This window comes from Theropithecus gelada, chromosome 4 (assembly GCF_003255815.1).
Source record: "Theropithecus gelada isolate Dixy chromosome 4, Tgel_1.0, whole genome shotgun sequence".
NCBI lineage: Eukaryota > Metazoa > Chordata > Mammalia > Primates > Cercopithecidae > Theropithecus > Theropithecus gelada.
In genome coordinates this window covers 31,692,691-31,718,879 of record NC_037671.1, presented here as the reverse complement: position 1 = coordinate 31,718,879, position 26,189 = coordinate 31,692,691, and the positions used below count along the sequence as shown (strand labels likewise).

Here is a 26,189-nt window from a genome sequence, read left to right as displayed (position 1 = left end):
TTTAGTTGCTCCTCAATACAACAACCCTATGTAATGGGCATTTTGTTACTATTTTAATAGATAAACAACCTTATGGTTCAAAAAATAAAAGATGTAACAAAATCTACTTCTTTACTGCGGTACAGTTATCATCCCCATTTCACACGAGGAGAAGCTGAGGTAAATGAATGGTAAACCAACTTGCTTGGGCACAAGCGAGAGGTAGCAGAGCTGGGCTTGTTATTGCCACACAGAAATGTTACCATCTGATAATTAAACCTTTCTTTTTCTAAACAAAACTGCAAGTGCCTACAAATGCGGCTGTTTAATAAAAGGCCTCACCTATCAGGTGGGCTCAGTCGGTGACCCTCCTCATCCTCCAGCCTCTTGGGGAGGCCAGATGTCTGCGCTCCCCAGCACCTATACAAAGCCAGCTTTCTTTCTTTTTTCTTTTTTTTTCGAGACAGAGTCTCGCTCTGTAGCCCAGGCTGGAGTGCAGTGGCGATCTCGGGTCACTGCAACCTCCGCCTCCCGGGTTCAAGCGATTCTGCTGCCTCAGCCTCCTAAGTAGCTGGGACTACAGGCGCCTGCCACCACTCCCCCCTAATTTTTCTATTTTTAGTAGAGATGGGGTTTTACCATGTTGGCCAGGATAGTCTCGATCTCCTGACCTCGTGATCCACCCGCCTCGTCCTCCCAAATGCTGGGACTACAGGCGTGAGCCACTGTGCGCGGCCAAAGCCAGCTTTCTTTAGCAGGGGCTGAGACCTGGGCACCAAGAAGAAACCCAACAAAAGACTAGGGGCCTGGGCCCGGCAGTCGCGGAAGCTTGTAGGCCCGGAGCGTGTGGCACCATCTGCTTTTGTGACCAGTCCCCTAGCCTAGAGCTTCGGCGCGACCCGCCCAAGGGAGAGTGGCGGAGCCTCCTGGGCCTTTCCAGAGAAAGCAGCCCGGGCCCCGAGGCCACGAAATCTTCTCACACGCTAGAAGCGCGGGCCAAGCCCCGCCCCCCCCGAGCCGCCTCTTCCGCTCGCGCCGGGGTGGGGTCTACGCCGCCGCCGGGATCCGCTCCGACGCGGCCACGTTGTCTTGCGCGCTTTGCGCGCCTGGCCCTAGGATCCTGACCCTTGGCTACCTGTTCCTGCCTGAGTAGCGTGGCCGGGAGCCTCTGTGAGCCGGCTGTATTCCCGCACTCGCTCAGGGGGCACAGGCGCAGGGAGCGGCCCGGCCACTCTGAGCCTTCGGTGCGCGGGCGCGTCTGGGATACAGGCCCGGGAGGCACCGCCCTCCGTCCGCCCCGTGCCTCCCAGGAACAGCGAACGGGAGAGAGCGCCGGAGAGTTGGGCTCCGTGCAGAGCTCGGCGCCGGGGCCCATGCCCGTGAGCCCCCGCAGGCCCGCGCCATGGCCTCCCGGAGCGTGGCCGAGTGCCTGCAGCAGGAGACCACCTGCCCCGTGTGCCTGCAGTACTTCGCAGAGCCCATGATGCTCGACTGCGGCCATAACATCTGTTGCGCGTGCCTCGCCCGCTGCTGGGGCACGGCAGAGACTAACGTGTCGTGCCCGCAGTGCCGGGAGACCTTCCCGCAGAGGCACATGCGGCCCAACCGGCACCTGGCCAACGTGACCCAGCTGGTGAAGCAACTGCGCACCGAGCGGCCGTCGGGGCCCGGCGGCGAGATGGGCGTGTGCGAGAAGCACCGCGAGCCCCTGAAGCTTTACTGCGAGGAGGACCAGATGCCCATCTGCGTGGTGTGTGACCGCTCCCGCGAGCACCGCGGCCACAGCGTGCTGCCGCTCGAGGAGGCAGTGGAGGGCTTCAAGGTGAGGGCGCGGATCCGGGAGGGCGGGAGCGCGAGTCGGACAAAGGGAGGAGAGAGCCAAAGGGGCTTCCCTTTTTCCGCCTAGAAAATGGCTGAGCCGGACGTGTGGTTCACAGCCGTCATTTCCTCTCTGTCCGCTCCAGAGCCTCAGCACTCAGATTTGGAGGAAAACCTGTAGCTGGCGAGGGAGCCAGAAGTCTCCCCACCCCCACTCTCCTTTCTCTGTTTGCACCCATGTTTCCTGTGTCACGGACACATTGTACACGGAGACATGCTTTTGACAGTATGAAAGAAGTGCATAAAATCGCGTGCACATCGACGAGTTGCAGAGACACATGTACTCTCGTCGGCTGTCAGACAAAACGCAGTCGGACATTAACAGACTGATGCCCATTCCTTAGTCTATAAGCATTTCCCCAGCACTTTCCTGCAATACGTCCTGGTCTAGAAACTCACAGAAAAGAACAGCCTCTTCACTGCTTAAGTCATTTAACCGCTCTGAGACTCAGGAGATAACAGTTATGAGGAAGATTGTGGAATCATGTGATGCACAGAGCCCTCTGTGAACTGGCACAGCTAAACAGAAACGTGGAAACAAAATATTACATATAAAACAGTTGTAAGGTGACCTTCAAGGAGTCCATGATACTGTGTATTTTCTGTATGTTGAGGGCTTCAGGAATGCATACACAATTATGTCCGTGTTTAAATATGAATACATTCATGTGTAATTAATCACTTAACATTTATGGGCCTTTCAGCTATATTATTTCACTCACTCTGGTGAGAACTCTTGAGTAGGTTGGGAAGATGGTGTTTGCCCATTTCACACATGAGGGAAGTAAGAAGTCACTTTCACAGTATGCTTGTGTGGAAGAGCTACGGTCAACGTAACTCTAAGCCTCCTACTCCAGTCACAGTTCCGCTAAGTCATGCGATAGCCTACCAGGGACAGGTAGATGATTCATTGTTTAAGATAGACACAAATAATCCTGACGAGGTAGCTGAGTGGTTGAAGCAACAGGCTGCTAAGATAGACACAAATTGCCAAATGAGTGGCTTGTTGGCCCCTGCGCCCTGAGTCTTTCTCTTGTGGGTGGCAGTGTGGCCTGAGAACAAGCGCCAACTAGAGACTTGGCATCAGGTGTGTGGACTCCATGTGTGATTAGAAGTACCATGCTGATGCTAAGGTCTACCTAATTTTGAACTGCCCATCTGTTTTGCTTTTCTCAGGAGCAAATCCAGAACCAGCTTGACCATTTAAAAAGAGTGAAAGATTTAAAGAAGAGACGTCGGGCCCAAGGGGAACAGGCACGAGCTGAACTCTTGGTAAGGGTTGTTGGAATTCACAGTCGCTTCTGCTGGTGCTCCCCTCTTCTGTAGAGCTGATGTTACTTCCCTTAGACTTGTCCAGCATGTCACCCAGAACCTGTAGGTAGAGGGGGATCAACTACACATGGCAGTGGGAACTCACCCAGAGAACTAAGAGATTCCCTTTCTTTTGGGGAAAGCGTGGAGGAGCCAAGTTTGGAACCCTTGGAAATCAGACCTGTCAGTATAGTTTAACCTGCTAACTGCGTAGACCAAGGTTGATCCTTGGCAAAGCTGAGATAGGTAAAATTATTGGATACAGTTAGCTTGCGTTGTTACCATTCTGCAGACAAGTGCTAATAGTGGATTTGTGTAAGTCCCACTGTTGCTTCTCTTTGGGTTATTCTCCTTTCTTGACAATGCCTTAATTCTGAATTTTTTGCTCTGCTCTCTTCCTCCAATCTCTCAAGGCCTCGACAAGTGGCTGATGTGTTAATTTATGATAGGGGTATATGGGAATTTTTTTCTTTTTTTTTCCGACAGGGTCTCACTCTGTCACCCAGGCTGGAGTGCAATGGCAAGGTTTCGACTCACTGCAACCTCTGCCTCACATTTCAAGTGATTCTCCCACCTCAGCCTCCCAGGTAGCTGAGGCTACAGGCATGCGCCAACACACCCAGCTGATTTTTGTATTTTTAGTAGAGATGGGGTTTCACCACATTGACCTGGCAGGTCTCGAATTCCTGACCTCAAGTGATCCACCTGCCTTGGCCTTCCAAAGTGCTGGGATTACAGGTGTGAGCCACTGCACCTAACCGGGAATTTTGTTTTGAAAAGAAAAAAAAAAACAAGGCAGGGCACGGGGGGGCTCACACCTGTAATCCCAGCACTCTGGGAGGCTGAGGTGGGCGGATCACCTGAGGTCAGGAGTTGAAGACCAGCCTGGCCATGGTGAAACCCCGTCTGTACTAAAAATACAAAAAATTAGCCAGGCATGGTGGTGCACACCTGTAATCTCAGCTACTCGGGAGGCTGAGGCAGGAGAATCACTTGAACCCGGGAGGCTGAGGCAGGAGAATCACTTGAACCCAGGAGGTGGAGATTGCGGTGAGCCAAGATCGTGCCATTGCACTCCAGCCTGGGCAACAAGGGCAAAACTCCGTCTCAAGAAAAAAAAAAAAAAAGACAGTACAGAGACATTTATAATACACATTTGTATATCCACCACTTAGGTGTTTAAAAATGTTTTTTGAACAATAAATAAAACATTACCAGTCTCCACCCACTAGAGGTATTTCTGTCTGAAAAGTAAAGTCCCAGACTAGTAGAGTCTAACATCACTTTTTCAGTCCTGGTAGGGTGTAGTAAAGAACTTCTGGACCACGAACTTATTCCCATGGTGTCCGTAGATGCCACCACTTGCTCTGCCCACACAATCCACTGAGACTTGAGCTCTCCTTTTTGCAAACAGGTGTGATGGGCCGGGTGCAGTGGCTCATGCCTGTAAACCCAGCACTTTGGGAGGCCGAGGCAGGTGGATCACGAGGGCAGGAGATGGAGACCATCCTGACTAACGGTGAAACCCCGTCTCTACTGAAAAATACAAAAAATTTGCTGGGTGTGGTGGCGGCACCTGTAGTCCCAGCTACTCGGGAGGCTGAGGCAGGAGAATGGCGTGAACCTGGGAGGCAGAGCTTGTAGTGAGCTGAGATCGCCCCACTGCACTCCAGCCTGGGTGACAGAGCGAGACTCTGTCTCAAAAAAAAAAAGAAAAGAAAATAGGTCTGATGAATGGAGAATCTTCTTAGTGAGCCTGAGTGGACTCAAATCATTATGCACACGATGATATCCTCTGTGGGAGGATTATCAAAGGGGAGAACAGCCCTTCTCTGAGAATCAGGGCACCTGGACATGTTTCTATGCTCTGACACCACCCAGTTGTATAGATGGAGTCATACAACCTCTGTGGGTCTCAGTTTGGTCATCTGTGAAACAAGTAGGTTGGACTAGACCAGCAAGGGTAGTACTGCCTTTTTGTCCTCTGCAATGGTGTATGGGTATTTCTTTGGCTGTCTTCAGAAGAATCGAGTGATTGGGGAGGTTGGGCAGGAATGCTAAATGTCTTACAATGCAAGAAACAGTCCCATGCAAGGCGGAATTGTCCTACCAAGGTGCCAGTAGCACCCCCTTTGAGAAACACTGAATTAGTTGATATTTAAGAATTGTTTCAGCCTTAATTTTTCATTTCTAAGATTATTTTGTATAGTTTATGTCTTTGAAAGAATTACCCAGCTGACATGAAATATGACCTTTGAAAAGGATTTAATAAACAAAAGACATACGTGCATAGTGAGTGTCTTAAGAAGGGTGGTTAGAAGGATAGTCAGTGTGGGAAGGTTCTCAGGAGAAGCTGAGTTTGGAACAAGTGTTGGTAAATTTTCTAAAAAGAGTCAGATAGTGAATATTTTTAGCTTTGTAGGCTATATAGAGTCTGTCATAGCTGATTAGCTCTGTTGTAGCTCAAAAGCAGCCATTGCCAATATGTAAATGCAGGGCATGGCTGTGTCCAATACGACTTCACTTGGCTCCTTTGGAACTCGTTGCTGGCTCCTTGTTTAGAACAAAAGTTTATATTAGAGTCATGTTGGTGGTGGGGGTGGGGTGAAGAAAGAAGGACAGAAGGACAGTAAGTTATGGCAAACAAATCAGCACCAAGAGGGAATCGTGGGGAGACCACCTCTCTACCTCCCACCCAAAGCTGGATAGACAGCAGTTGGTGAACACCCGTGAAGGACAGACAGGGTATGGCTTACATATGAAGGGCCCAGGAAGATTGGGCAAGAAAACTGTTACTGGTTGTTCCATCCTCCATAGGGCACATATCTGACCCTGTCACTTTCCTGTGTGACAGTCTTCCATGCTTCCCAGTTGGGATAGAGTCGTTACCCCCAGCCTCCCAGGCCAGGCATGACAAGGCCTCACCTTTTCTGGTCCCTTCCCTCAACACTCATGTGCTCCAGGCAGATAGCACCATTTGCTTTCTCTCTCCACTGTTTTGCCTGTGCCATTTCTTCTGCCTGGAAAGCCTTCCCGCTCATTGCCTATGTGGTGAACTCTTGTTCATCACATAAACACTGTGTGAAATTGCTTCTGTGAAGATGGTACCAACTTCTTTCTTTTTTTTTTTTTTTTTTTTTGAGACAGAGTCTCGCTCTGTCGCCCAGGCTGGAGTGCAGTGGCGCGATCTCGGCTCACTGCAAGCTCCGCCTCCCGGGTTCACGCCATTCTCCTGCCTCAGCCTCCCGAGTAGCTGGGACTACAGGCGCCCACAACCGCGCCCGGCTAATTTTTTGTATTTTTAGTAGAGACGGGGTTTCACCGTGGTCTCGATCTCCTGACCTTGTGATCCGCCCGCCTCGGCCTCCCAAAGTGCTGGGATTACAGGCGTGAGCCACCGCGCCCGGCCACCAGCTTCTTTCATTGCAGGCTGTCACCCTCTCTTTAATTACCCATCCATGACTGCGTATATCACATGAACCTGACTCACTTCTCTGAGTTACTTGAGAACAGGGACTGTCTTAATAATCACTGGGGTAAGCCAGGCACGGTGGCTTATGCCTGTAATCCCAGCACTTTGGGAGGCCGAGGTGGGCGGATCATGAGGTCATGATATTGAGACCCTGGTTAACACAGTGAAACCCCATCTCTACTAAAAAATACAGAAAGTAGCCAGGTGTGGTGGCGGGCGCCTGTAGTCCCAGCTACTCTGGAGGCTGAGGCAGGAGAATGGTGTGAACCCGGGAAGGTGGAGCTTGCAGTGAGCCAAGATCACGCCACTGCAATCCAGCCTGGGTGACAGAGCGAGACTCCGTGTCAAAATCATCATCATCATCATCATCATCACTGGGGTAATTCAGTTCCTGGCCATTATATATGCAGTCAGTAAAGACTGGAAATAATGAGTTGGCACTTTGCTTGTTTTATCCATAATGAGGTCTTGGGGTAGGTGGTCACGGGAGAACTATGAAGGCCCTAGAAATGAGCCATTTTTCTCTTTACTGCCTTTCCCTGTCATCTGCATAGAGCCTAACCCAGATGGAGAGGGAGAAGATTGTTTGGGAGTTTGAGCAGCTGTATCACTCCTTAAAGGAGCATGAGTATCGCCTCCTGGCCCGTCTTGAGGAGCTAGACTTGGCCATCTACAATAGCATCAATGGTGCCATCACCCAGTTCTCTTGCAACATCTCCCACCTCAGCAGCCTGATCGCTCAGCTAGAAGAGAAGCAGCAGCAGCCCACCAGGGAGCTCCTGCAGGTAAGGCTTGCAGAGCCCTGCCAGAGCAGCACCCACTGAAAATACCCTCCCTTCTCCTTTGCCAAGTAGTATCCAGGACCCCCTGTCTTTTTAACTCTGCAGGAATAGCAAGAGCTTGCCAAACTCTATATGGTGCACCTTGGAAGGAAACTATGTAAACTAGAAGTTCTGGTTCACACAACTTGAATTAGTCAATTGCATTGTCTCATGGAAATGGCAAAAAGAAGACCTGGTGCTTGGGCCTGCCCAGCACTGACAAGTGGTCTGATTACAGGCAAGGCTCTCTACCTTTTTGGGCCTCAGTGACCTTATTTGTTCAATAATGAGGGGCTTAGACAATATGTCATTCAAAGACTCTCCTCGCTCCAGTATCTTATAGTTTTAACATATTACTACAGCCACAAAACAATGAGCGCTTGAGCAGGAGTGGTTAGGTTAACTGAGCAGTCCTGTGGTTTAATGTTGGTAGAGCAGGTGATAAAGCTGCAGCAGACCTACCCCAGCAAGACTACAGGAAATGAGCTAATGCCTGTCTGTCGTTTGCTCATTCAGTGCATATTAATTATTTGCTTTGTGTCAGGCACTATTCTAGGCACTGAGATTAAGTGCCAGATAAGCTTTCCTGAATTATATTTTAGTGTGGCGATCAGACAGTTCTTATAGGTATTGATAAAAGCCATTAAAAATGGATGATGGCAGGCCAGGCGCAGTGGCTCACACCTCTAATCCCAGCATTTTGCGGGGCCGAGGAGGGTGGATCATGAGGTCTGGGAGTTCAAGACCAGCCTGGCCAATAGGGTGAAACCGCGTCTCTACTAAAAATACAAAAATTAGCCGGGCATGGCGATGTGCCTATAGTCTCAGCTACACGGGAGACTGAGGCAAGGAATTGCCTGAACCCAGGAGGAGGAGGTTGCAGTGAGCCAGATCACGCCACTACACTCCAGCCTGGGCGATAGAATGAGACTCTTGTCTCAAAAAACAAATAAAAAATAAAAATGGATGATGGCATAGGGCAAGGGTCAGCAAATTATGGTCCATCACTTGTTTTTGTATGTCCTGGGCAGTAAGTATGGTTTTTACGTTTTAATTTTAATTTAGTATTATTTATTTATTTTGAGACTGAGTCTTGCTCTGTTGCCCAGGCTGGAGTGCAGTGGTGCGATCTCGGCTCACTGTAATCTCTGCCTCCTTGGGTCAAGCGATTCTCCTGCCTCAACCTCCTGAGTAACTGGGATTACAGGCGCACACCACCATGCCTGGCTAATTTTTGTATTTTTACTAGAGATGGGGTTTCACCATATTGGTCAGGCTGATCTTGAATTCCTCACCTCGTGATCCACCTTCCTCGGCCCCCCAAAGTGTTGGGATTATAGGCGTGAGCCACCGCACCCAGCCAGGTTACATTTTTAAATGGGAAAAATCAGAAAAATGTATTTCTTTTTTCTTCCTCTTTTTCTTCTTTTTTTTATTTTTGAGATGGAGCAAGGAGGGAGTGGACAACATAGTAATGCAATTGAGGTCAAATAATATCAGAGCTGATACCCATTTGATTCAATAACATGACCATCATTGTAACCTTATGTAGAACTACCACAATGGAATAATTGGGGCAGGAGCCACATTAGTGGGAGTTGAGTGCTGGCTAGGTTAGGTGAATAGAGACTACACAAGTAGATGACTATTTGAAGTACAACTGTGAAGGGGATGTAATAAAATACTTAAGAGATGAGACAGGATTATGGAGTTTTATCTGGAGGGGTTGGTTAAAGAAACCAGAAGTTAGACATATTTTCAAAATACATATGGAAAGGAGTCTATATTGTAAGGTTTCTAGATGAGGGAGAACATTGAAGCCACAAGAAACCATATACTGGCTGGGCACGGTGGCTTATGCCTGTAATCCCAGCAGTTTGGGAGGCCAAGGTGGGCAGATCGCCTGAGGTCAGGAGATCGAGACCAACCTGACTAACATGGAGAAACCCCATCTCTACTAAAAATACAAAATTAGCCAGGTATGGTGGCGCATGCCTGTAATCTCAGCTACTCAGGAGGCTGAGGCAGGAGAATTGCTTGAACTGTGGAGGCAGAGATTGCAGTGAGCCGAGGTCGCGCCATTGCATTCTAGCCTGGGCAACAAGAGCGAAACTCCGTCTCAAAAAAAAAGAGAGAAAGAAAGAAAGAAACTATGTACTGATCAGCAGTGTGCGGTTCCTGAGAAGGCAGGTGGAAATGAGAACTAAACTACATATGCCAGGAATTAGTTCCAGAGGGTCTTCTGTTGTATGGGAAGAAATGATTGTTTCAGGGTATGGGAAAGAGGGTCTGCGAGAACTAGTAGGAGCATTTGGTCAGTGAACATCTATTTATAATGTAACCATTCTGCCCTGTTGTGTAACTTACTTTTTTTTTTTTTTTTTTGGAGACAAGAGTCTTGCTTTGTCACCCAGGCTGGAGTACAGTGGCGCGATCTGGGCTCACTGCAACATCTCCCTCCCAGGTTCAAGCATTTCTCCTGCCTCAGCCTCCCAAGTAGCTGGGATTACAGACGTGCGCCACCAAGCCCAGCTAATTTTTGTATTTTTTATAGAGATGGAGTTTCGCCATGTTGGCCAGGCTGGTCCTAAACTCCTGACATCAGGTGATATGCCCGCTTCGGCCTCCCAAAGCACTGGGATAACAGGTGCGAACCACCGTGCCCAGCCTCTTTTGTGTAACTTTCTTATCAGTTTTGCTTTCTCAAATCTTGACTGCTCTGGTGTGGGCACTGGGTAAGCAGATGGTCAGTCTCATCCAGGATTGGGGTTTTGCAAGATGGACTTGAGGGTTTTTTTTTTTTTTCCCTTAGTTTTGATTGTTGTTGTTTGAGACAGGGTCTCACTCTGAAACCCAGGCCGGAGTGCAGTGACATGATCATGGCTCACCGCAGCCTTGACCTCCCAGGCTCAGATGATCCTCCCACTTCAGCCTCCTGAGTAGCTGGGACTACAGGCGTAAACCACCATACTTGGCTAATTTTTGTAATTTTTGTAGAAGTGGAGTTTTGCCATGTTGCCTAGGCTGGTCTTTAACTCCCGGGACTCAAGCAGTCTACCTGCCTCAGCCTCCCAAAGTGCTAGGATTACAGGTGTGAGCCACCACATCCAGCCTTCTTCATTTTTTTAATTGTAAAATATACATAACCTAAATTTCACCATTTTAAACTGTAAAACTCTGGCACAAAGTAGCATTTAATAAATCCACAGTGTTGTACAATTATCAACCACTGTCTGGATCCAAAACACTTTTACCACCCAAAAGGAAACCTCATACTAATAAGCAATCACTCCTCATTTCCTTCTACCCCTAACTCCTGGTTCTATGGATTAATCTGTTCTAAATATTAGATATAATTGAAATCATACAGTACGTAGCCTTTTTCTTTCACTTAGCATACTTTTTTTTTTTTTTGAGACGGAGTTTTGTTCTTGTTGCCCAGGCTGGAGTGTAATAGCACGATCACAGCTCACTGCAACCTCCGCCTCCCAGGTTCAAGTGATTCTCCTGCCCCAGCCTCCCGAGTAGCTGGGATTACAGGCATGCGCCACCACGCCTGGCTAATTTTGTATTTTTAGTAGAGATAGGGTTTCTTCATGTTGGTCAGGCTGGTCTCGATCTCCTGACCTCAGGTGATCCACCCGCCTCAGCCTCCCAAAGTGTTGGGATTTCAGGCGTGAGCCACCACGTCTGGCCTATCACTTAGCATATATATGTTTCAGTACTTTATTTATCTTTATGGCTGAATAATATTCCATTGTATGGATATATACTGTGTTTTGTTTATTCATCAGTCGATGGGCACTTTGGTTGTTTATGCCTTTTGGCTATTGTGAGTAGTGCTGCTGTGAACATTAAAAGTAGAAAATGATACAGAAATTTGTGTATTATCCTTGTGCAGGAGCCATGCTAATCTGTGCATGATTCCCATTTGAGGGTATCTGCTGCTGAAGCAAGCACCATAATTAAGGCTTTAAAACCTTTTGGTTTTTTTTTTGAGACGAAGTCTCACTGTGTTGCCCGGGCTGGAGTGCAGTGGTGTGATCTCAGCTCACTGCAACTTCCACCTCCCTGGTGATTCTCCTGCCTCAGCCTCCTGAGTAGTTGGGATTAGAGGCACATACCACCACGCCTAGCTAATTTTTGTATTTTTGGTAGAGACTGGGTTTCATCATGTTGGCCAGGCTGGTCTTGAACTCCTGACCTCAGGTGATCTGCCTACCCTGGCCTCCCAAAGTGCTGTATTACAGGCGTGAGCCACTGCACCCGGTCGAAAGCTTTTTTTTTTTAAGAATGTTATTTAAACAGATGGAGCATGAAACTGAAGGTGGATGATGAGGAAAGAAGAGAAGGAAAGAAGTAATGGACTCAGTAAGGGAGGAGGGGCTCCATGAATATCAAAAAGTGTTTATGTTGGAAGTCACTGGAAAAGCAGCCTAAATATTATTAATGGGGCAATACTGGAGGCATTCCCATTGAGGTCAGAAATAGGAAAGATGCCCAGTATCATTTATCTCTATTTAACACTGCATTAAAGGTTGTAGCCAGTTCAGGTAAAGAAAATAATTATAGGTATACAAATCGGGATAGAAGTTAACATACAGAAATTAGCAGCCTTCATATGCCAGATAGCAGCCACTAGAAGACATATTAGAAGAGAACATGCTGTTTCCATTTGCAAAAAAAAAAAAAAAGTAGTGATAAAATACCTTATAAATTTATAAGAAATGTACAAAAACCTATGTGGGGAAAATTATAAAACATTCAAACATTCCTGAAAGACACAAAATAAGCTTAAACAAATAACGAGATAATCACTTGTTCTTTGATAAGACAGTGAAAGCAAGTTATCAGTCCTTCACATTCATAAATGCAGTTATTTTTTTGTTTTTTTTTTGTTTTTCCTGTTAAGTGGATATATTGTGTAGTGAAGTCTCAGATTTCAGTGTAACCATCACCCAACTAGTGTACATTGTAGTCATTAAGTAATCTCTTATCCCTCATCCCCCCTCCCACCTTTGCAATTTCCATAAAAATACCAACAAGCGCTTTTTCTGGATCTAGACAAACTGACAGTCAACTTCAGATAGAAAAATAAGCACATAATAATAGCTGGGATAGGCCGGGTGCAATGAGTCATGCCTGTAATCCCAGTACTTTTAGAGGCCGAGGCAAGTGGGTCACCTTAGGTCAGGAGTTCGAGACCAGGCTGGCCAACATGGCAAAACCTTGTCTCTATTAAAAATACAAAAATTAGCCAGGTGTGGTCGTGCGTGCCTGCAATCTAGCTACTTGGGAAGCTGAGGCAGGAGAATCGCTTGAACTCGAAGGTGGAAGTTGCAGTGAGCTGAGATCGCACCATTGCACTCCAACCTGGGAGGCAGAGCAAGACTCCGTCTCAAAAAAAAAAAAAGCTGGGATAGATCACTAGAGCCCAAGAGGTTGAGCCTGCAGTGAGCTATGATTGCACCACTGCACTCCAGCCGGGGCAACAGAGCAAGACTCTGTCTTAAAAAAAAAAAAAAAAATAGATTGGCTATACTGTGAAAGAAGAGCTCTGAGGGAGAGCTGGCCCTACTAGATATTACACTATATTTTAAACCCCATATAATTAAAGCAGTTGGTATTAATACAAGAAAAAGAAAAAAGCACACACACGTTGTAACTAGTCAAAAGGTGGTATTAAAATTGAATATTTGCCACAGATATCACAAATACAAGTGATAGTTCTAACATAAAAAGATCTTTTAAAAATTGAGAGAGAAAAGACCAAAATTCTAGAGAAAAATGGGTTAAAGGCACAAATAGGCAAGTTGCAAAAGACATAAATTGGTTTGTGAACATGTGAAAAAATGCTCAGCTGTACTTACAATAAGAGAAATGGGAACTAAAACCACATTGAGATACCATTTCTTACTCGTTACAATAGCAAAAATTTTCAACTTAATACACTGTTGATGAAGTGTGGGAGAGACACTCATATGTCAGTGGGCTGGTGGGAATGCAAAATCATATGACCCTTTTGGAGGAGAATTTCTCAATATTTAACAAAACTGTATGTGTGTGTGTGCATGTATACACACGGAATTAACAAACAATTTTTCTAGGAAGGGTAGAAGGAGGAGAGATGAGGAGAGATTAATGGGTACAAATACATAGTTTGATAGAAGAAATAAGACCTAGTGTTTGATAGATCAGTAGGGGGACTCGTTTACAAATCTATTTTTTATACATATATGTATATGTATGTATGTATATATACACATATGTGTGTGTGCTTACATACATACATATACATATATACACACATATATATACACACTCATATATATATATATTGTTTTTGTTTTTGTTTTTTTTTGAGACGCAGTTTCGCTCTTGTTGCCCAGGCTGGATTGCAATGGCATGATCTCGGCTCGCCGCAACCTCCGCCTCCTGGGTTCAAGCGATTCTCCTGCCTCCCGAGTAGCTGGAATTACAGGCATGCGCCACCGTGCCCAGCTAATTTTGTATTTTTAGTAGAGATGGGATTTCTCCATGTTGTTCAGGCTGGTCTCAAACTCCCGACCTCAGGGGATCTGCCTGCCTGGGCCTCCCAAAGTGCTGGGATTACAGACGTGAGCCACCACGCCTGGCCTATTTTATATTCCAAAGTGACTAGAGGAGAGTAATTGCAGTGCTTCTTGAGCAAAGAAAAGACAAATACTTATGATGTCATGGATATCCCAATACAGTGATTTCTTTACAAATTATGAATGTGTTAAATTATCACATGTACCCCCAAAATATGTGTTATGTATCAATAAAAAATTTTAAAAATCTAAGAATTTACTTTGAAGATATAATTATGAAAATATATTTGAAAATACATATGCACAAGATTACTTGCTGTAACATATTTGTACTTGTAAAATATTGGAAGTAGTCTAACTTCGAAACCTACAAGTTTGTTTTAGTTAATTGTGCACATATACACTCTGGAACACTATCCAAGTTAAAAAAAAAAGGAAAAGAATGATACCTATGAACTGATACGGAGTGGTTTCCAGTATATATTGCTTTGTGGAAAATAAAAATATAAAATAGAGAGTATGCTACTTTTTTTTTTTTTTTTTCCTCTCCTGAGATGGAGTTTCACTATTGTTGCCCAGGCTGTAGTACAATGGCGTGATCTTGACTCACCACAACCTCCGCCTCCTGGGTTCAAGCAGTTCTCCTGCCTCAGCCTCCCGAGTAGCTGGGATTACAGGCACGCACCACCACACCAGGCTAATTTTGCATTTTTAGTAGAGACGGAATTTCACCATATTGGTCAGGCTGGTCTCAAACTCCCGACCTCGTGATTCGCCCACCTTGACCTCTCACAGTGCTGGGATTGCAGACATGAGCCACCGCGCCCGACGAGAGTATGCTACTTTTTGTGTATGAAAGAAGGGAGAGGCTGCCAGTGGCTCACAGCTGTAATCCCAGCACTTTGAGAGGTGGAGGCGGGTAGATCACCTGAGGTCAGGAGTTCGAGACCATCCTGGCCAACATGGCGAAACGCTGTCTGTACTAAAAACACAAAAATTAGCCGGGCGTGGTGGCAGGCACCTGTAGTCCCAGCTACTCAGGAGGCTGAGGCAGGAGAATTGCTCGAACCCAGGTGCCATTGCACTCCAGCCTGGGCTACACAGAGTGAGACTCCGTCTCAAAAAAAAAAGTATACTGAAGTTCTTTGTACTAAACAGCTTTTCTGTGTATTTGAAATTATTTCATAATAAAAAGAAAAAGATCTGGACAGGTAGGCAAGTTGAGGTCCAATCGTAGGATACTTGAATTAGTAAATTTGAAATCCTGAGGTCCTTGACCAGTGGATGGTGGGTACTGAAGGCGGATATGGGAAGTGCTGGTATAGCAAATAGTATGCATCCCATTTTCCTCTGCCTGCTTTTTAGCTCCTCAAAACTGAGTTATGTTCCAGTGATCCTTTCTCCTTGATTTCTCCCATGAGAGCCAGTCTGTAGTTGGTTTTTCAACAAACATCTGTGAAAGAAAACTGAAGTTATCAATGACTTCTCATGGTTTTTTTTTTTTTCCTTTCTCTTGCAGGACATTGGGGACACATTGAGCAGGTATAGTTTTCTGTTTCCCTAGTATTAAATCAAATATGAGAAGACTGTCTCCTTCACATTTGTAAATCCTGCAAGGAGCCCTGAGCCTGAGGATGGACATCTTATCAAATTGACACATATCCCTGAAGAGAGTCACTAGTATACCAACAATTAGATGAACCACAGCTCTACTCAGTAAAATTCAGGAAGTAGGGGGTTCACGTGGGAGGCTGCTGGTGGATTAGAGGTATGAGAGGAGAAGGTGTGGCCTTACAGAGACCTGGGCTGAGCATAAGGGTAGTTTATGTCTGTTGCTTCCTATACATTTCAGAATCCTTTCCTTATCTCATAATCCTTCATTATCTCATTTTTTTTTCTATAATGGGGGAAATAAAGCCTAAGAAAGGTGTGGCTGACCTGGATTTACATAATTACTGATGAGCCACCTGGATTCTGGCTCTTAGTCTTATTCTTGCTATTTCTTTGTTCCATCAAAAAAAAAAAAAAAAAAAAAAAAAAAGGAGGAAAACTCCCTGGCAGCTGGAACACGACCAAAGAGGGAGAGCTTGGAGGGGCAGTAAGCCAGGGCAAAGCTGTATTTGCAGGATGGATGACCTGGCAAGTGGGATGGGCCTTGGGAAGCTAATGTTTGGTGTAAGAATGCCTTCAGGGGTGGAAACTGACTTTGAGAAAGCTGTACTGTGAAGGTAATTAAGACCCCGAATGGTGAAAACCTTGTAAAGCAAAATGCAGCTTGACTGTGGGAGCATTTAAGGAGACTGGGGAGGTCCTTATAGATGGGGCAGTTTGGCTGGGAGGCCTGTGTTGATTAGAATCATGTTGATGGAATTGAGGTTCCTGAGGGACCCTAGGATGAAGATAAAGTGGAGTTCATACTAGTCCCAGCCAGATGACCCAAGCAAATAATACTGTTACCTGCTACTTTGTGATGCCAGTCTAGCTCTGACCTAACATACGGAGTTAGCTCCCTCAGACCCTAGCACTTTGTGACATTAAGGATAGAATTTGGCTATATAAGATAGGAAACCCAAAATGTTATTGGTTTAAGGGTTAAACATAATAAAATTTTGTCTTATCTATAAAAGAAATGTGCAGGTTGGGTACGGGGCTAATACCTGTAATCCCAGCACTTTGGGAGGCCGAGGCAGGTCGATCACCTGAGGTCAGGAGTTCAAGACTAGCCGGACCAACATGGTGAAACCCTGTTTCTACTAAAAATACAAAAATTAGCTAGGTGTGGTGATGCATGCCTGTAACCCCAGCTACTTGGGAGGTTGAGGCAGGAGAATTGCTCAAACTCGGGTGGCGGAGGTTGCAGTGAGCTGAGATCATGCTATTGCACTCCAGCCTGGGTGACAGAGCCTGATTCCATCTCAAAAAAAAAAAAAAAAAAGAAAGAAAAATGTTCAGGTAGGTAGTCTGTGGCTAGTATGGTAACTCCAGTGATCCTCAGACTCAAGTTTCTTCCCATTCACTGTTCTACCATCCCTAAGGTATGGTCCTCATATAGTCCATGATAGCTGGTAGAATGCCAACCAAGAAGAAGGAGATAAGTCACATCACATTACTTTTTTTTTTTTCTTCTTTTTTCTTTTTTGTAGACACAGGGTCTCACCATGTTGCCCAGGCTGGGCTTGAACTCCTAGCCTCAAAGCAGTTCTCCCACGACGGCCTCCCAAAGTGTTGGGATTGCAGGCGTGAGCCACTGTTCCCGGTCATGTTACTTTTTAAGTAGACTTCTCAAAACATCAAGAGATACATTTTATCTCTCATAGACCAGAACTCAGTCACAAGGTCACATCTAGCTATGAGGGACTGGGCAGCTGTGAGCCATAAAAGGCAGAAGATGGCAGAAGGGCTATTGGATAGGCAACTGGCAGTCTTTGCTATAGACATCCTTGCAGGGCTAGGGAATTGGGTATTGTCCCTCACAGTGCCTTTCTGTCTGAACATGTCATTCTCTCCATATTTGGGAACCTGAGAATTCGGGTTAATTGCCCACCATAAATATCAAGGACTGTCATGGAATCTAGTGCTTTCTGGCAAAGTCAGCCTCATATGTAATTCAGTGAATCTTTTTGAGTACTTAATATTTGAAAAGCCATGAACTAGGTGCTTTGGGGGATATGAGAATGAGTACAATATCTATCCTGTTTTGGTCTAGAGGATCATAGCTCAGGAAGAGAAGATGGGAAAAGCTGTAGTGGTTTAAAGACTGTCCATCTGTGCTAGACAGTTTAGCTTAGCCCCTGTCCTAGTTCCTGGAAGGTCACGGAATTGGGAAAAAGAATTTACTCGTGCCCGGCACGGTGGCTCATGCCTGTAATCCCAGCATTTTGGGAGGCCCAGGTGGGAGGATCACCTGAGGTTGTCAGAAGTTTGAGACCAGCCTGACCAATATGGAGAAACCCTGTCTCTACTAAAAATACAAAATTAGCTGAGTGTGGTGGCGCTTGCCTGTAATCCCAGCTACTTGGGAGGCTGAGGCAGGAGAATCACTTGAACCTGGGAGGCAGAGGTTGCGGTGAGCCGAGATGGCGCCATTGCACTCCAACCTGGGGAACAAGAGCGAAACTCCATCTCAAAAAAAGAAATTTACTCATGTTTTTAAAATTTAGGGCTGAAAGAATCAGGATTCCTGAACCTTGGATCACGCCTCCAGACTTGCAAGAGAAAATCCACATTTTTGCCCAAAAATGTCTATTCTTGACGGAGAGTCTAAAGCAGTTCACAGGTAATGTGAGGAGTGGTGTCATGAGGGGAAATGGATTTATACTCAATATCTGCATATTGCCTGATGAAAGGGTATATTTTCCAGCCAGATAGTGGGATGCAAACTGAATATTTTCTTGTTTTCTTTTCTTAGAAAAAATGCAGTCAGATATGGAGAAAATCCAAGGTAAATTTATCTACCTACTGGGCTTTTGATGTAAAGTTGCTTGGAAAAAAGAACATCTGCACTGAAAGTGGGAAACATGGGGTGATACCCATTGGCCAGCCTTCCCTTATATTTTACATCTTCCCTTGGTCTTAACTAATTTTCTCAACTAATAGCCTCTTGCTCTAATTTGAAGTCTGTTAACTGTATTTAGTCAATTCTCAATCTGCATTGATGGAGGAGAAAAATAAGCAATCCAAAAATTAATCAATCCAGAATTAATTTGATTATTTCGGAAAGAGTATGAACAAAAACTACCTTGGATACATTTCACTTGAGCTAGTGTTTATCATTGTAATTACTGAGTTCCTACTGCTTGTGGGCACAGGTGCCAGCTCGGGCAGGAGGTAATTAAGCAGCGCTGACAGGCAGCACTGCCAGGGACATGGTTAGAAGCGGGCAGTCAGGAGTCAGGCCGCTTGGGTTCTGGGCCTGGCTCTACCACTTAGTAAGGATTCAACAAGTAATTTCCTTATCTGTAACAGAACAGTAATAGTTCTTACCTCCTAAGGTATAAGAATTAAGGTTAGTTATCATTTCTAACACTTCTAGAATAGAACCTGACACAGTAAGTCCTATATTTACGTTTATTAAATAAAGTGTTCTAGGCATTTGGAGAAGCTTTTCCAAATTTAAATTTTCCTGCTCACAAGCCACATTCAGTAAAGAGTTGGCCATATATTATTCCACCCAGGAATACTTAAATTCCTGGGCAGTCTGGTGGATTCTGAAATCCTTATATGTAGGTAAACCCTTCTCTTAATTATTAGAAATTACAAACACCCATAATCTTTGATTTTTTTCTATTTTATATATGCTGAGTTCTTATTTGCATTGCATCTACTCAGATACATACTTTTTGGGGCATCTAGCAACATAGAGTTAGCAGATACATGTCCTCTACAAATGGGGAGAAACTCCACTTAATACAGTGGGTAATAACCAGAAGTGGTTAGTTCAGGCACGACCTTGATCTGGCTCTTCTTTTCTTGCCACTTAAAAGGCTTAGTGGGATAATGTGTGAAAAATTCTGTTTCAACTCTAAAGTGCCTTATAAATGAATGGTCATGTTTACCCCAGAGTGTCAGTGAGTGCCATTTGAGCCATTCAGCTGTCGTACCCAGATGATTTATGAAACTCAAAAGTTATGTATGACGTGGGGTTGGAACTGCGTTTCCCTCTGCAGAGCCAGCTGACTCACTAGAAGGTGGAATTCTTGATCTTGGCTCAGTTTGATCCCATATTTTACCAGTCTCAGGCATGTGGTTATCCCTCTACTTAAGATTCCCAATCCCTCTCCCCTTAAAGCTTTTGGTTGGATGATAGAGCCATACATCATATGAAAAAATTAGTGCATGACTGACAACAGAGGTTCTGGGGTTTCTAATGGAGACCACTGCTTTATGATGACTAACCAAAGCCCCCTCAGTTATGTATTTCCTGGAAACCCTCATGACTTCTATAACCTTTTCTCTTTTGTTCTTTCAGAATTAAGAGAGGCTCAGTTATACTCAGGTAGGTGATGAGAGACAAAACCACATTAGGTTAAGGAGTAACAATCTTTGTGAACCTAACTACTATTATGAATGATTTGGAGATTGCTTAGATTTGGATTCTTTAGGTTACATGTATAAAGATGATACACAACAACCACAAAAATCCACAGTTGTTTCTATGTGTTAACAGTATCTTTGCTTCCTGAAATGCCTCAGAGTTGAAGCCATAGGGTAAAATCAATCTCAGGTGTTAAAGAAAGATTATAGGGTGGAAACCGCAGTTCCCCAAAAGTAGAACAGAGCTGGTACACTAGTACACTGCTGTGCCTCCCAGCTTCAGGGTCAAACCATGGTTTGTGACGAGCAAGACTGATTGAGCTCCACTATTACTCTTGAGTGTTAGAGGAAGTCTAGGAGTCTTGTGTCATCCCATCGCTGTGCCTCAGGGCAAAGTTTGAAACTCCCCTTCCCCTTCACAACCACTTTCACCCTACTGTAGAGCCTGGGTAAATTTAACATTGCAGAAGTCCTCAAATCTAAGGTGTATTCATCCCGCAGTCACAGTCACTTTCTGTTATGAAGTGTCCTCTAAATGAAGAGAAGGACTCTACATACAGTGGATCTGCAGTCCTGGGTGTGCGCTGGCTCTGATCCATATTTATTTCAACAAGTATTAACTGAGTACTTCGCTTGTATCCTACACTGCCTAACATGGTACAGGGTATTTTAGAGGAACAGAAGGGCATAAATCATCCTACTCATGGGGTTTACATTGTCTGGTTGGAGATACACCCATGACACAAGAAGGAGGTAGGCATGTGTTGTAGACAGATTGTTGAACCGGGAACCAAGGGTTCTGGGGTTCTTGGTTATCTCTACCAGTGGCCTGTCTTTTGTGGGAGTCAAAATTTGTGGGCTTAAATTTCTAAGAGGTAATGTTTGGGAATCTTCCTCCTGAACAAGATGTGAAGAGCAAATGAGAGAATACATATCACTGTTTTTTAAATTAATTTATTTTTTGAGTATTTTACTTTTTAAAATTTTTTATTATTCATTTTAGAGGCAGGTTCTCTGTTGCCCAGGCTGGTGTGTAGTGGCGTGGTCATAGCTTGCTACAGGCTCGAACTCCTGGGCTCAAGTGATCCTCCTGCCTCAGCCTCCTGAGTAGCTGGAATTACAGGCACACACCACCATGCTTGCCTAAATTTTTACTTTTATGTTTTGTAGAGACAGGGTCTCAGTATGTTGCCCAGGCTAGTCTCAAACTCCTGTATGCAAGCGATCCTCTTGCCTTAGCTTCCCAAAGTGCTGAGATTAACAGGCATGAGTCACACACCCAGCCCATTATCAGTGTTTCTGAAGCAGGAAAACACTTGATGATAGCAAGATGCTGTAATACTAAATGCCAGAGGAGATGACATAGATCATACATAGTTTCAGATTTCAGAACAGGAAGAGTGTAATGGCCTGGGCAGATTAAGAAAAACTTGGAGGATGTGTGTCTTGCAGTGGACATTAGAAGAAGATGAATAGAGCTTTGATGTGCAGAGTAAAGATCTTATAGAATGGATAAAAGAGTGATGTGGGCTGGGTGTAGTGACTCACACCTGTAGTCCTAACACTTTGGGAGGCTGAAATGGGAAGACTGCTTGAGCCCGGAAGATGAAGTCTGCAGTGAGCCATGATTATGCCACTGTACTAGTCTGGGTGACAGAGTGAGACCTCATCTCAAAAAATACAGTAAAAAATAATTGTAAAAGAGTGATTTAAAAGGTAAGCATACTGATACAGGTTCCCAGTCCTTTACCCACAGTTCTAAAATCCCCAATCTCTGAAAGCCACAACCTTTTTCATTATTTTGTAGGAAATTACAGTATCAAAACCTGAATTTATGTGGTGCTGTTTAGAGTCTATCCTTCATTATGTAAACATTCGTGGATCTCATAGCAGATCTATTAATATTTCATTATAGAATGCTGCGCCAGACCCTACCTGTCTAAAACCTGTAATATTCTGAATTCTGTGAAACTTTGGGCCCCTGAAGTTTTCAGAATAAGGGATGATGAGCATGTAAGAAAACCTCAATTCAGTGTATCTGCCAGGCACAGTGGCTCATGCCTGAAATCCCCATTGCTTTGGGGAGTTGAGGTGGGAGGATTGCTTGAGGCCAAGAGTTTAAGACCATCCTGGGCAACAGTAAGACCTCGTCTCTACAAAAAATTTTTTTAAATTAGGGTGGTAGTGCACACCTATAGTCCCAGCTACTTGGGAGTCTTAGGCGGGAGAATCACCTGAGCCCAGGAGTTTGGGGTTACAATGAACTATGACCACACCACTGCGCTCCAGCCTGGGCAACAGAACCCTATCTCTTAAAATCGGTTCATAATGGATATTGTGGCTTCAGATGTGAAAGAAAAGATATGGGGCTAAAATTCAGTATTTTCAGTGTATTCTGGTAACCAGCTAATCCAAGCAGTAATTTTTGAAATGTGAAGTTTAGAATATATTTTAAATAAAATTCGTGCAACCTCTAGTGGGAACCTCTCATTCTTGGGGAGGTAGTAGAAAGGCACTGAGTGTTCTAGAATAGGCTCTCCTGGCCCGTGGCTGACTCTCTTCTTTGTGTCTCTGCAGTGGACGTGACTCTGGACCCAGACACGGCCTACCCCAGCCTGATCCTCTCTGACAATCTGCGGCAAGTGCGGTACAGTTACCTCCAACAGGACCTGCCTGACAACCCCGAGCGGTTCAATCTGTTTCCCTGTGTCTTGGGCTCTCCATGCTTCATCGCTGGGAGACATTATTGGGAGGTAGAGGTGGGAGATAAAGCCAAGTGGACCATAGGTGTCTGTGAAGACTCAGTGTGCAGAAAAGGTGGAGTAACCTCAGCCCCCCAGAATGGATTCTGGGCAGTGTCTTTGTGGTATGGGAAAGAATATTGGGCTCTTACCTCCCCAATGACTGCCCTCCCCCTGCGGACCCCGCTTCAGCGGGTGGGGATTTTCTTGGACTATGATGCTGGCGAGGTCTCCTTCTACAACGTGACAGAGAGGTGTCACACTTTCACTTTCTCTCATGCTACCTTTTGTGGGCCTGTCCGGCCCTACTTCAGTCTGAGTTACTCGGGAGGGAAAAGCGCAGCTCCTCTGATCATCTGCCCCATGAGTGGGATAGATGGGTTTTCTGGCCATGTTGGGAATCATGGTCATTCCATGGAGACCTCCCCTTGAGGAGGTGGATTCAGGCCAAAAGGGCTGTTGGCTGTAATCCTATGCCAGGCACAAGGCATCTTGTTGCCTTGCCACGTCCTGTCACAGCTGGGTATCCTTACCATGTTCCACGCCCTTGCAGTGGGAGACAGGATGTCCATGTTCTCTACCATCCTTTTCCTTCCCGTGCAGATTGTGAAATGCAATGAGATGTATCAAGATATCCTAGAAATAAAAACCAGATGTCCACCTCCAGTGTTTCACACCTTCTGGTTTTACACATTGCTGGAGGGATAAAGAGTATGGATAATCTTTGGATTTGGAGAGCCATTCCAGATACTTCCACCTTCTTGGCTCAGCCTGGCTTCCTCTGGTTCAGCCCCACATAATGATTATGGCTGTTTGCTGTCATTTCTGGGTTAGGGCTCCTTTCTAACAACCTAGACTGGAACAAGGCCCTGTCAGCATGGCTCCGTTATCCCAGTTTTTCCATCTGGGAACAGTACCTCTGCCCCTGATTCCCAATCTGCCATAGTTTTATTAACTCCATTAAAGAGGCCTGTATGTGTTTTGGTTAGTTACAGTTATTTTACAATAATGGTGGGTAATGGCCCCACCTCTGTTATGAGATAATGTTCTAATCAATGTCTCTGCCTTTGTATCTTTTCTGAGGGTTTTTGTCTGCTCCCTTCATTCTAATGAAAGGTGTATTCTAGTGCTGGGCGCATATCATCCAGGATAATATTCTGCCCAACTCCATCCTCTGTTACTAGATCCCTTACCAGTCACATTTGTGGACTGGTGGTCAGTGGTATACCATCCCTGGAAGGATTCTGGGACAGTATTCCAGGGATTCATTGACTTCTTGGCTCCTTTTCTCCATTTCCTTTGGGGGATAGGGGAATTGACCATTCTTAAGTGCATACTGTCAAGGGGCAGCTCCACCCCCATGGCCATTGGATCATGAGACACTCTGAAGTCAGAAGGCTGGGGCAGATCACTTCAAGTAAGCCCCCATGATGGTTCTCAGTCCTGCTTCTCTTTGGGTACATGCCCCTCTGTTTAAAAATAAAGTGAATATGGATGTTTACATTGTTGTTGCTTTCTGGGCATTGGTAGGATTGGGTTCAGATGTTGGAATGGGTGTGGGGAGGAAATGGTTAATGGTGTTGCTTTCCCATATGGGTCCCAAAATCCCACTCTGGCCAATAGTTTACTTCAAACTGGAAAACAAAACTACTGTCTCCGTATGATATCACTACTTTCTAGAGGTGCTAAGAAAGTAGTGTTGGACATTCATAGCCTACAGTTCTTATATTGATTAACCCTGTAATTTTACTGGGAAAGTATTTTCTCAAGTCCTTTTTGTAGTATTGTGCCAGGCATTGGGGTTCCATGGCTGAGGTTCATGAGTTGGTGATATCATGTCCTAATTCTTCATTTACTCATCAGGTTTTAAGGGAGCTATAGAAAGTAGCTTCCATGAGGCTAGGTTAGCTTTTGCTGAATATTCTGAGATCTAAATGTATGCAGTTATATATATATATATATACATACACACACACACACACACACAGGTACATACTACTAACAAACATAGAGCAGTGCTTGGAACATCATATGAAGAGCTTTATGTACAATAACTTACTTAATGCTCATGATAACTTTATCAAGTATGTACTATTGCCTTTACAGATAAACTGCAGCAGAGGGGGTAAATGACTTACCCAGGGTATACAGCTAGGAAGCAGCAGAGCCAGGATTCATACTGGGATGGAACACATGATCACATACATTAGATCCTGCCCCACAATGTTATCGATTATGGTTTCCTGCATAGAAGGGGCAGAGCAGAGACTGGAAGCCTTAGAGTACCAGTTCATTGACCTGGGATGTCTGCGTTATAACAGTGTCTACTCTAAACTCAAGGATCTGCAACTGGCAAATGGGGTGAACTGCCCTATTCAAAGTCATCTTCCACTTTCACTTAACTTAGTCAGTTGGGGCAGGGAGCAAGAATAAGGGCTCACAAAGAGGATACCTTGTACCAGTCCAGGAAAACGTGCCCTTGGGATGGACTTTTGGTTCTTGCTGCCCCAAGTGATAGAGCTGTCTCCAAGCTATTTAGAGAATCCCACGCTGGGTCTACTTTATTCCCAGTAGACCTAGTGCTTTAGGAGTGGCATCTTACTGCACTTTTATTGACAGCATCAGCTGGACCAGAGATAAACAATCTTGTTGGATTCAAGAAAATTTCTTGCGATTTGAATGGGGATGTATCTAGGAGGGTGAAGAATTTTACCAACAATGCCTAGTGAAAAAAGTCTCAGAAGACTGTATACCTTATACACCCTTTATAATATGAACAAAAATAGAATGGTCACCTATGGAATGTGAGAGAGGATGGGATAGAGGATAGGGCATAGGTTGACATGTGTTATTGGTTATCTTCTAGTTCTTGTGGGTGGTGTGTTTATAGTTTCTTATTTAAATTTTTAGTTGTAAAAGCCTGCCATTTTGAATGGAATTAAATGAACTTGTGGTTCTAAGTTTACTCATCTGCAGAAAGGTAAGCAGCTTTTGAGTTCAAGAACTGAGTCACCAAACTGAGTCACTAAAGGCAGATATGGGGCCCCACTGTGATTCTTTTGTCTCCCCTCTTTCCTCAGAACATCTGCAATTCTTAATTATACATTAGGGTTTCAATAACTTCTCCTTCCTTAATTCTTTTGCTGTTCCAGGAAGTATGTTTGTGCATGCACGCACGTGCACATGCCTGTGTGTCTTCAGGTGCTGTTGTTTTTTCTGATAAAAGCCAACATGCAAAGAAGACCATCTTCCTCAAGAGCATAGGTTCAAAGAATAAAGGGAAACTGAGCATGGCCCCCACCCTCCACCATGTACAATTAAGTGAGAAGATGAGAGAATGCATGTAACTGCCTAACACTTAAAGGCACTATGAAATTAAAAG

The 26,189-nt window shown here is 45.0% G+C and overlaps 1 protein-coding gene and 1 pseudogene across 2 annotated transcripts; one reads left to right on the top strand and one right to left on the bottom strand.

Moving 5' to 3' along the window:
- The first annotated feature begins 499 nt into the window (after positions 1-499).
- TRIM27 (tripartite motif containing 27) lies at positions 500-24,308 on the top strand. 2 transcript variants are annotated; one of them, XM_025383003.1, is made up of 9 exons: positions 500-1,801; positions 3,034-3,129; positions 7,195-7,425; positions 15,553-15,575; positions 18,194-18,309; positions 18,442-18,474; positions 20,002-20,028; positions 22,644-22,755; positions 23,036-23,245. In XM_025383003.1, exons 1-9 carry the CDS (start codon positions 1,382-1,384, stop codon positions 23,052-23,054), a joined length of 1,077 nt encoding a protein of 358 aa, XP_025238788.1. In that variant the 5' UTR covers positions 500-1,381; the 3' UTR covers positions 23,055-23,245. The 2 variants fall into 2 exon arrangements, with proteins under 2 accessions (XP_025238788.1, XP_025238787.1); XM_025383002.1 differs by having other exon boundaries at positions 1,023-1,801; positions 22,644-24,308.
- LOC112623936 lies at positions 11,318-11,417 on the bottom strand (annotated as a pseudogene).
- Positions 24,309-26,189: the final 1,881 nt, after the last annotated feature.

Bases quoted from the DNA above. Each gene is read 5' to 3' on its own strand.
- TRIM27 (XM_025383002.1), top strand. From the start codon at position 1,382: ATGGCCTCCCGGAGCGTGGCCGAGTGCCTGCAGCAGGAGACCACCTGC. The intron at 15,576-18,193 runs GTATAGTTTTCT...TTTAAAATTTAG, and splicing joins ATTGGGGACACATTGAGCAG to GGCTGAAAGAATCAGGATTC. The intron at 18,310-18,441 runs GTAATGTGAGGA...TTCTTTTCTTAG, and splicing joins GAGTCTAAAGCAGTTCACAG to AAAAAATGCAGTCAGATATG.